General features: G+C 36.6%; 1 protein-coding gene across 9 annotated transcripts; it reads left to right on the top strand.

Annotated features, from left to right (window-relative positions):
- The first annotated feature begins 1,055 nt into the window (after nt 1–1,055).
- Nucleotides 1,056–5,804, top strand: LOC127106651 (E3 ubiquitin-protein ligase SDIR1). 9 transcript variants are annotated; one of them, XM_051043953.1, is made up of 9 exons: nt 1,056–1,162; nt 1,424–1,555; nt 1,687–1,741; nt 2,395–2,447; nt 2,551–2,779; nt 3,295–3,409; nt 4,473–4,515; nt 4,702–4,827; nt 5,060–5,265. In XM_051043953.1, the coding sequence occupies exons 2-9, from the start codon at nt 1,478–1,480 to the stop codon at nt 5,183–5,185; spliced, it is 825 nt and encodes a 274-aa protein (XP_050899910.1). In that variant the 5' UTR covers nt 1,056–1,162; nt 1,424–1,477; the 3' UTR covers nt 5,186–5,265. The 9 variants fall into 9 exon arrangements, with proteins under 9 accessions (XP_050899910.1, XP_050899912.1, XP_050899911.1 ...); XM_051043955.1 differs by having other exon boundaries at nt 1,056–1,166; XM_051043954.1 differs by lacking the exon at nt 1,056–1,162 and adding an exon at nt 1,165–1,259.
- The last annotated feature ends 5,813 nt before the right edge of the window (nt 5,805–11,617 follow it).

The raw sequence follows: 11,617 nt of genomic DNA, 5'->3' as shown, positions 1-11,617 counted from the left end.
GAGACCTACCCTTTCTCTTGCCCTAGTTGCAATCGAGACCCTTTGTTCCCATAGTTAGCTGAACTACGTTTTGCTCTGATTCTCATTCCTGATGAGATACGTAGGCATAAGACGCGACGTCTTAGCGAGCACACTTATCCTTAACCCTTAGGTAGCCGAGCTACGAAGACTCTGATTCTCATATTCAGATGAGATACGTATGCAGTGGATGCGACATCCGTGCGAGTCATTTCTTTGACCCCTTTCTTTTAGTAAATAGTACATTAGATAAACACACACCCTTTAGACAAGAACAACAAGAGTGGATCCCGTAGAGTACTACGGATGCGTAGGGGTGCTAATACCTCCCCTTCGCATAATCGACTCCCGAACCCAAGATTTGGTTGCGAGACCTTGTCTTTTCCTTTCCTTCTCTTCAGGTTTACTTCGAGCGTTTCCTTTCCCTCCTTTGGGATAAATAACGCACGGTGGCGACTCTTCTGTCATTTCTTTCTCGCCGGTTGTTTTTTTCGCACTCTGTATTTTTCAGGCTGCGACACATATAATAATTATTAAATTTCTTAGCACTCCTAAAATAGTCAAAATGACATATAATAAAAATAGTAGAAGAAGCATTTTTTTTTGTTAATTTATTTGAAAAGTTTATTCATACACTCATTGGAGTTTTGGATTTGCATGTTAAAATTCATAGCTTATCTTATTTCAATCTTTTTATTTATTTATTTTCAATATTTACAAATTAGACTCTAAATTAAAATTTTGTAAATTTATTCCTATATTAGTTTTAAAATTTCAAAAACAAGCGCCTTTATGTATGGACGCTGAAAAAGTATTTTACACTTTTTAATAATTTCAACTATAGTATCTTAAATAACTTTTATTTTTTATTTTAATTATATTTAAAATAACACATATGAATAGTTATAATACATACGTAATATTCTTAATACCGATAATAATAATATTTAAAATTAAACTCTTTTTATAATATAGGCCAATAAAATTTATGAATTAAGAATATTATTATTATTTAAAATATTTATTTACAAATAGTATTCCCATTCCGTCACTATATACCCCACCGCATTACATCACACGAACGACGTAGAAACTACCAAACCAACACCTTCAGTACACTTCAAGTCTACAACCCATTTTTCGTGTAAGTATTTTCTACTCCCTAGTGAAACCGTCGTTTTCTTAGCTTTATTGTCGTCGTTTTCGTACTGTAGCTTATGCCGTTAACTATTCACATAAATGCATGTTTGAATTCTGTTTATTTGCTTTGTTTGTTCCTTGAATGGATGAGTGCTTATTGATTTTTCATAATTAGTTCAATAATTTGGGATTCTGTGTGTTAATTGCATTATTTCTCTTGATAAGTTCATCTTCGTGTAAATAATTAAAGGAATAATTCTTGCAGATTGTGTTGTTGTTGTCGTCGTCGTTTGTCGGTTGAAAGTGTTTCTTTGCAGTCATGAGTTTTGCTTTTCGAGGGAGTAGGGGAGATATTGAAAGCGGGTTTTCAGAATATGTTCCTGAAAGAACCTCTATGGTATGATTACTCATTGTTGTTTTTATGTGTTGGTGTTATCTTTGTGCAATGTGCTTGCTTTTTCTCATGTGGCTCGGATTGTACATGATTAAATTGTGTTGTAATTCTTATGCTACTCTATTTTATCTCAGCGAGTTCATCGATCTCGGTTGGCTCATAGCAATTCTCTAGCTTTTCTGATTACGGGTGAGCTGTTATCTTATGTATGTAAAGTCTATTTGTATTGACTTATTTGAGTTATAAGATTGTTTGAGAGAGTTTATGGAATTCAACGGTTGATATGTCCATAAGGTGTTTTCAACTTATTTTCATAAATTTTCTAGGATAATGATAGGACTATTTGGCCTAATGCTAGTGAGAGGCCCAAACACGAGGTGTGGAGAGTGGATGTGTCTGGAAGGCTAAAAAAGAGAAGAATCGGTTAGTTAGTGAAATGGCTGGGAATGTCGTTGAAATCTTGGAAATTCTGTTAGCAGAGAGGGATATAGGGTGAAGGGTATTGTAGAATGGGTGCACATGTTTATTGTTACGAATGAGTTAGGAGAATATTTTCTCTGGTAGGAGCATTGCTCTGGTTTCCTATTCACTGTAACTACTCTTTTTCTCAAATTTTTTCAATAAACAATATCTCATTTATCTATTTTCTGTGCGATTATTTTAATTTTTGTGAGGTTCCATCATATAGCTTGTGAAAACAACTTATAGCTTATATTGAAACAATTTGACTTTATCTTATTTTTAGTCATAGAAGTAGCTTATCCAAACAAGACCCTATGCTTTTCTGCTTCATATATGTAGAATATTAATCGATATTTGACTTACTCTTACTTATTTGGCAGTTATTTTGGTATTCATGATATTAAACTCCCCTCAGATGTCACATTATTTTTTGGTAAGCAATCACTTAAAATATAATGTATATATGCTACTAGTTTTCATACTAGCTCTCTTCTTCATGAAGTTACAAAAGTAACGATTGACTCTTTCTTTTTCAGCTCTGGATAGTACTGGCTGTCTTCGTGATGGCTACAAGTCTGAGAATGTATGCAACATGTCAACAGCTTCAAGCGCAAGCCAGGGCTCATGCTGCAGCAGCCTCTGGGTTGCTTGGCCATGCTGAATTACATTTTCAAATGCCACCATCTATTGCAATTGCAACTAGAGGACGATTGCAGGGACTTAGACTTCAGCTTGCACTTCTTGACCGAGAATTTGATGAGCTAGGTATTATGCTTCTGTGTTTCACTTTTGGACGTGTATTTGTTAGACCTCTTATTAGTATGGTTATTATATTATTAGACTGCCGCTATTGTATTATTAGGAAGCAGTTATATATTAGGAAAGCAGTTATGTTGTTAGACAGTTATTGAATACGTAGGGAAATGAAAGGAAAATCACTAGGCATTTTATTTTTGGACTGGATATTGATTAGGAGATACCAAACTCTCGAATTCTAGGAAGGGATAGACCAAGATTCTCAAATTTCTTATGTAGGAAGTGTCTATCTTAATCTCTCTTATGATTCTGTAAATTAGATTTCCTGTTGTAATCCAAATTTTAGTCACAGCAACCATAATTGTTCAATAAAAGACTGTTATTTCCTTTATATTTCTATGTTTGTTTTGGTACCAGTTTCTATCAGTATTTTGGCAAATTCTTTTAAGTTGACAATGCCTAAAATGGAAGCCAAAACAGATGAAAGCTTATTGTGCTTTATTTTTTTGCTCATTTTGTGGCAGATTATGACACTTTGAGAGCTTTAGACTCTGATACTGCTTCTAGTACTCCTTCAATGACTGAGGAAGAGATAAATGCCTTGCCTATTCACAAGTATAAAGTATCAGGCCCAACAAAGTAAGTTGTGACAGTCTATTAAAAAAAGTAATGCTAATGAATCAAAAGAAAAGCTTGCTGTATTTGTGTGCATCTTTGCTCTTTCTTTTCTTTTCTTTTCTTGCAAGGAGCAAGATAGTGTTTTGTGTGTCGGTTTACCATTTTTTGCAGTTCTTCAGCTGGCACCTACTGCTGAATAGTTGTTAATGTTTGGTGATTTTAAAGTCCTCGTATTTTGTTTTAGAAAACCATCAAGTTTATAAAATATAAATCTTCCTCCATGCAGAAATAGACATGCCTCAGGAGAGCTGCTGAGGTTGGCTATGCCAAATGTTTAGAATTATTATGATTTTTTTATTTTTATGACTTAATGAAATATAGTGTACATAAACCACAGACTGTGATTCAAATTTGATCATGAAATATTTGGTGCTGATTTCCATCCTAAATTTAAGATAAATTGAATAGTGTACACTAGAAACATAATCATTGCATAAAGAATGGTGATCTTATGTAAGGATCATTTGAATTCCCCAAAACTGGAAAAAATTGAGTAAACAGCAGAATGATTATAACTAAAATGAAGATTGAATAACAGAATTGAGAAAAAAATTGAATATCTTTCTGGTACTAATAGAATAATAGGAACGAACAAGTAGATAACCTATAGCACAGAGAGCACTCTCCTTTCATACTAGATAATTCTCTAGTCACAACATATCAACCAAAAGAATAATGCTTCGTTACAAAAGTACTTAGCTATTTAAAGACTAAAATCTAACTGACAAACTTTTTTAACAATTCTTAACTACTTAATTAGTTTTAATTCTATATCCACACAGCTTACTAGTTGATCATTTGTGGGGAAAAACGGCCTTATTATGGCATTGCTTAGGAAGCAGTATTTAATAATAGCTCTTGAGAAAAATGTTTCCAGTGGTCCGTTTTTTTTGTGTATTTTTAAGGTTCTTATAGTAGGTTAGATGGTTAACGGGATTTGTTTTCTCCCTTTTGTGTGTATGCGTTTTGTTAATAAATTCTAAGCCACGATAAATAAATTGACATAATTTGTTTGTATTAACAGACATGGCTCTACCGGTTTAACATCTTTTTCAGAGGCAGCTGAGGTAAATATCTCGGTTAGCTAAATCTTCGCTTTAGGTTTATGTTGTTTCACTAGGTTGTTTGAGTAATGGAGGCATTTTTTGGTAGCAATAGTGTCAATGCATCTCTTGGCAATCTATGTGATGTTTTCCTACTTTTTCGTTTGAAATGGAGTTGTTTTTAATTTCTTTTTCAAATGTTTTAATCAGAGTAAAGAAGACTCTAAAGGAGCAGAGAGAAGTGTCAAAGGTTCAGAAGATGAGCTGATATGTACTATATGCTTGGACCAAGTTACGAGGGGGGAACTTGTGCGTAGCTTGCCGTGCTTGCATCAGGTTTAATGCAGCCTATCTCTTGCTTTCATCATTTTTTGTTGTTGTTATAAACAAATTATTTAGCAGTAATCGAGATTAGTACTTGTTTCTGGAAGTATCAAATTTTTATTGTGTTAACTCAATAAAATCCGATATCGTTTTCCTTGAAACAAAGCATGATTGCTGCCACTTTACTACAGTTGCAACTCATTCCTCTAAAATTCTTACTTGCTTCTTGTTCCTTTCCATCCAGTTTCATGCCAATTGCATCGTTCCATGGCTTCGGCAACAAGGAACATGTCCTGTGTGCAAATTTAGGATGGGGTCAGAAAGGCAGGGAAACACCGATAGCGAGTCAGGTGATTCAGATATTTTGTAATATTATTCTGATATGGCTGTAAAGTGCGCAATATTCTGGGTTATACATCTTTTTCATCGGATCTAAGAGTTAGTTTTGATTTCTCCAGTTCAGCGAGGTTCCTAGCCTTTTATGTGGAGAGTTTTAATCAATACTCAATCCCTTTTATAGGGAGTAGTTTTATGTGACCTACCCTTTTTTAGGGGGAGGGGAGTTCTATGTGGCCTACTTATCAGGATAGGTCGACGTGTAAATGATTCAAGTAGGGTTTTATTATTGGGAGAGTTTATCAATCCTCAATCCCTTTGCTAGGGAGGAGTTTTATGTGACACACTTCTTTGTAGGATAGGTCAACATGTACATGGTTGAAGTTTGTCTCATCATGTGGAAAGTGAAGATTGTCTCATTATGTGGAAAGTTTACGTTTTCAACCTATTATCACGAGACATTTCATACTAAATGGAGGTCTTGCTAAAAAATTGTGTCCTTGCAAGAGAAAAGAATGCACCCGAGCTACTTTTATTATAAATATGTAGTTTTTAGATGAATACAAAATATTGGTTGGGACTTGGCATGGGATATGTAAAATCCACATTGTTTAAGTGTTTAATCATAAGAAATGGGATTCAATATTGATAAACTTTCTCTGTATTGATCTAATTTATTCTGAAAATTGATAAACAATCGTTACTCTCTTATTAGAGGTTATTGGAAGGATCGACTAGTAAATCTTAGGATACAATGCTAAAGATTTCTGTTTATAGTTTTCCTTTGAAAAAAATATGGTTTCGACTGGGTCGAAAAAGTTATAAAGAAGGTGCAGAGATGTAATCTCGACAGTGACAAAGCAAAAATGTTGCAGTAAAACAAGAGTAAAAGATAATGCTATTAACGTATGGGTAAAAGTAACTGGGCAAAAAACATAAATTGAATTGAAATTTTTTGTATTAAAGTAAAAAGTGGTGTTTCAAGGTTCATACATTCTCTCATTGAAAACTTTTTTCTTTTAGCGATGATACTTTGAGTATAAGTAAGATTTTGCAATGAAATGAACACATTGAATTTTAAAATAAAATTCATATTTATATTAGTATGGAATAACTACTTCCTAACGTCTACTCCTTCAGCTTCTGTCACGTAAGAAATTTGCATGTATTTCGTCCTGCATTTCCTCCATGTGTCTTTATGATAAAACGAAAAAGTGGTTACTCACATTTGAACAAAACATTTGCGCGCCCAAATAACCTCGTATTCGACGCACTCAATACTGTCAAAAATAATATTGTCGAAATATTTCCAAAACATTTTTAAAAATACTAAGTCCTAATTTCTTTCGTCTGAGACTCTAATCTGCGTACACGTCACCAAAAGTCCACATGTCTCTAACTTTGACCTAATGCTAAGGTTTTTTTGCCCTTGTCGAAAATTCTAGCTAACGAATTGCCTCTCAAAAAGGTCTCTTTTAAGGACTAGAAGGTATGAGATTTTTTTACCTTTGACACTATTCAACTAGTGGGCTGACGTCACAATCATCATAACCTTTCCATCAACCGTCACCTTGAAAACATGTGTTTTACATTATCCCATAACTTTCTTCATCATGGCCTCACCTTCGTAGGGTGGTGTGGCTACGTGAATCAAATCATTTCGATCTCGCCTATCAGGAGGTGACACGTGTCAACCCTCTTCGCTCCATCTGTCAAAGTAAAGACTAGACAATGTTTTTTTAATTATAAATATCGCTTCCTTCGCTTTTTTCCTCTTTTCCTTCATTGTCTTAAAAACTTCCATTTTAAAAGTGTCTTCTTCAAGAAAACTCTCAGAAATCTTAAGCTCACAACAATAGCATCAAATCCAAGAACACCAAAGCTACCAAGGACTCTTTCCCAATAACAAACATGCTCCCCTGTGTTATTGTGATTGAGAACCAAGAGTATGTTCCTAAACCTCCCACTTATGAGGAGAAATTGCGCATTTACAAATCCCATGTAATAATTCCTTATTCTATCTCTGAAAAAACTTTTGTAGATCTTACCAACATTAGGGATTTTTCCTTTCTTACCATAAGACCAAACTCATAGTTAGTGTTAAAGGACCTTTAAACTTAGAGTACATGACCACTTCTTTGCGTGTCTTCCGTTCAACTCCCCCTACCAAGAAACACGAGGATTACATCCTCAGGTTGAACAAGATTGAGGCAAAAAAGAGTGAATTATGGAAGGAAAGAGGTATTTTCGACCTAAACCAGTTGTCGAGAACTGGTCCCGCCTACTGCTAAAACATCTTGGTCGCTTCCCTATACTTCTCGGAAAGCATAACTAATACCTTTCAACTCCCCTGTGGGATGCATGCACTCACTCTTTTTGACATGGAAGTCATCACTGGCCTTCGCCCAATTGGTGAAAATTTCGACCCAAACAAGAGTGGCGAAGATACCATAAACTTCGACGGTAGTCGTGCCAGTTTTAGCAGATATATTGAGAATTACCATGTCGCTGACAACGACGATGTTTCAGACGAAGAGCACGTCGCCTTTCTTGCATTGTAGTTGTCGATGTGTATTTTCTACTATAGGTCTTTAAAGGTGGAGAAGAGGTATATCAATTTAGCCAACCGACCACATAAAGGCAAAGACGTTTGCCTTAGCCAACTGATCCTTGGATCCCTCTATGAATCCCGAGGATTAGAAACTGAAACCTTAAGGAATATTCAGCCTAAAGATGGCTTACTGCTATCTGGTTCTTTTTGGATGCTTCAACTCTGGCTTAACGCCACATTTGAGCTTTCTCTAGATGTTAAACCGTCTAACGAAGCCGACGAAGCCATTAAGGAACATAGCATCGAAGGAAATTGGTTAAACCTGATGACTTCGACTGACAAGAACAAATCACATCGAGAGGCCTTTGTGTCTTATTTATTAATGTTCGCCAAGCGCTACCACTTCAATGCAATGATGTCCCCCTTTGCTAAAAGGACACATGTGCCTAAATGGCTCACCCGTGAGTTCCTAGCCACCGACAAACATGAAGCTGAATCGAAGAAAATATGGGCAACTTTCTTAAATCCTAGATTTCTTTCCACCTGACTTGGGACTTTGAAGGAAGTTGTGAAGATTCCCGACTACCAACCCAACTTGGTATTTCGCCAGTTTAGGATCAGTCAAACCAAACCCAAATCCTTTTTCAGTCAAAAAAGTGACTTATGCCTTTACACGATTGACTACTCTAAAGATGACTACCTTCGACGGATAACTCAACATGCCAGTGATCGCCCTAAGCTGACTCCATTTTCCTTCTAACCATCCTTCTATTGTACTCCATAATTTGACACCTGATGGAAGGCGTATCATGCCAAAGAATTCATGATTGCTGCAACATTAAACCAATATCTAACTGATGACTTTTGTTCCCTGCAACAAAAGTTCAAAAAAGGAAAAGCTCGACATATCAAAGAGATCCAAGCTTTCCGGAAATACCTTGGAACTTTGTGTGACCCTGACGACCTTAGTTGAACGATCCCTGAAGCAACTGTTACTCTAAAAGAAAAAAAAATTGCGAAGCTTCCCAACTTACGCATTCTTGATTACGTAAAGGACAAGTGTGCGTTCGCTCTAAAATTTCATCCTCCTAAATTTATCCCTTTGTCCACCAGCAAAATGGCTCTGGCTTTGGCCCCTCCGGTTCCACGGTGGTTCGTTTGTGGGGAATTTTTAAAGGTACATAAGAAAGAATGCATTCGACCTATTCAATGAGTGACTCTGACTAAGCACGATATATAGAGTTTTAAATGCCAACTTCATGTCGACATAAAGCATGTCAGGGTCGAAACCCCCATACATAAAGGTGAGAAAAGAGAAAGATCTCGTCTCCATCTTTTCTAATCCTGACATACTCTTTCTTTGTACTCACAATCAATTTCGTTTGCACATAGATGTCGAGCACAAAAAGAGGACTAAGGATGGTGTCAGTGCTAAAGTAACGCTTAGGCAGCCCAACATCGAAGGAACTTCCTCGAAACCTATTCAGGTAAATTTCACATCATAATTCTAAGCTTTTAAATCACTCAACATATTGAACTTAGGTAATTTTCATCATTTGAATTCTTTCTACTTTGTGTAGGATGATGATGCAACCATCGAGGGTGACACTACTGAAATAATTCCTAAGTTAATTCATGTTGAAGACTCATCTCCCGAGCCTCTCCCACAAAAGAAGAAACTAAGGAACCCCTCTATTGGCGCCAGGAAAATCCCAGCTAGCCCTAGAGTGGCTGCCACTCCCAAATCGAAAAAGGAAAAGAAAACTCCCTCAGGGAAAACAACTGGCACATCAAGGAAATTGGCTTCTACTAAGAACGCAAACTCAAGCCTAAATGCAGAAACCTTAAAAGTAAGCCTCCTCTTCCTTGTCCCTTTTCCATATCTCTCTCCTTTTCTAAATACTAAGAATTTGAGTTTTGCAGGACAAGGCGTCAACCAAACCAGTGTCAGCCTTTACTCAGATAACTCCACAAGAAGATAGCTCACCCATAAATCAGCATACTCCTGTTGCAATTTTTTTTGAAGAGGTCAGCAAACCTAAAGAAGTTGATGATAACATATGCCACCACTTGACTGAGAAGGCGTAACCACCTGCGTTGGCTTCCTCGATATCCAATGAAGGCGCATGACACCAAATCGATATGGACGAAACTTCTTCAAGGGAGACCTTTGAGCAAGAAGAGACGGAACACATAACTTCTCATGACAACCCTAAGCCAACTCATAATGCTCATCAACAATTGAAGACTGCTGAAATTTTGCCCAATGTTGAACAACCTGGCGTGGAGACTAATCCAATTGTCAAAAAAGAAACTAAGAAAATGTCGACATCAAAACCAACCTCCTCACCAAGAAATATCCTATCCCAGGAGAAAACGGATGCACTAAAGAAAACCAATCCACACGCTTACATGAAGATGGTGCTAAGCCGCAAGGGTAGTTCCACTGACAGATGTTCAAGCTCCTCGATTGTTTTTGTAGGAAACAATGGACTTGAGACCATCGATGAAGTTCTGAAACAACTGAAGGCCTAAATTGGGGGAGTTAATCTTTTTGAAGCATTGGAGGAATATTTATCTACTGTTATATCATCAAAACGCTGCTAAGAAGCTCAACGTTCCTGATGTCCCCAGTGAAGTTGTTGATTTCTTCATGACTTTTGGGACCTTAGTCGACCATATCATTGCTGATTTCCAAAGGAAACATGATGCTAAAACAAAAAATGGCACCAAAAGCAAATGAAAGGTCGATGGCATGGAACCATGCCAACGAATCAGACCAGTGCGTTGAGCAATTGGAAGAAAAACTTCGCCGGAAGAATGAAGTTGTCGCCGCTCTGGATGCTAAGATCCTTGACTGGAAAAAGGAAATCGAAGCCTTGTAGAAAAAGGTGCAAGAGGCCAAAGGCGAAAAGAAAGTCATCCAGAGGGTGAGTCATTTGCATATAGATGAAGAGACCCAAGTTGGGATCCAAGACCTAGAAACTGTAACCACTCTTGACACTGAGATTGCTGGTTTTGCTTCACTAATTTCTCAGGCTGACCGTCGACTGAACCAACAAAGCTTCAATATGAAAGATTCAAGATTTCTTTTCCCTTCCAGGGGTATACTTCTGTTGTTATGTTTTTTGTTAGAGTATTTTGTCACCTGTAGTAACAGTTTGAATCTCGTAATTTCAAGTATATCCTTCGTGGCATTTTGAAAATCTTTTGAGGCTACTTGTTTTTAGTCTTCTTAATTCTGAAATTATATTTTTACTCTGCATCAATATGTATCTTCTGGAAAATAGGTATATATTGTTTTAAATACTTGCCATTTATTCGCTGGATTCGACCTTCAGGGGTCAATTCTTCGACTTCGTAAGCAATGTTTGTGTATTCTTGTAGAACTTTAAAGGGACTCTCCCAATTTGGGGATCATTTGTCAAAGTTCTATCCTTTTTATCCATGGACAAGATGACTTTGCAAACTAAGTCGCCCAAGCTGAACGTTTTGGACTTAACTTTCTTATTGTATGCCTTAGCCACTCTCTCTTTATGTCTCATTAGGACATTTAAAGCAGCTAACCTTTCTCCGTCTAGATAATTTAAATCGTCATACATTATACCCCAATAGTACTCTGTCGGGATCTTTGCTTGTCTTTAGATCCTGACTGATTGTAAATAAATCTCTAAAGGGAGCACTGCTTCATGTCCATAAACAAGTCGAAATGGTGTGAAGTTAGTCGATTCTTTGGGAGAGTTTCGACATGTCCATAACACTTGGTTTAAAATCTTATGCTAATTTCTTGGCTTTTGACATACGTGCTTTTTTTATCAAACCAATCACGATCTTGTTCGCCGCTTTGACTTGACCATTAGCTTGGACATAATAAGGTATTCCAAGGTGGAGATTTGTGGTATTTTGGATCGAACT

The sequence above is a fragment of the Lathyrus oleraceus genome, chromosome 7 (genome assembly GCF_024323335.1).
Source record: "Lathyrus oleraceus cultivar Zhongwan6 chromosome 7, CAAS_Psat_ZW6_1.0, whole genome shotgun sequence".
Lineage (NCBI taxonomy): Eukaryota > Viridiplantae > Streptophyta > Magnoliopsida > Fabales > Fabaceae > Lathyrus > Lathyrus oleraceus.
The sequence above is the reverse complement of the archived record's forward strand: the minus strand, read 5'-3'. Positions and strand labels throughout refer to the sequence as shown.

Excerpts from the sequence above, each read along its gene's own strand:
- LOC127106651 (XM_051043952.1), top strand. The coding sequence starts at position 1,478 with ATGAGTTTTGCTTTTCGAGGGAGTAGGGGAGATATTGAAAGCGGGTTT. Across the intron at positions 2,780-3,294 it reads CCGAGAATTTGATGAGCTAG|ATTATGACACTTTGAGAGCT; the intron begins GTATTATGCTTC and ends ATTTTGTGGCAG. Across the intron at positions 3,410-4,472 it reads AAAGTATCAGGCCCAACAAA|ACATGGCTCTACCGGTTTAA; the intron begins GTAAGTTGTGAC and ends TTGTATTAACAG.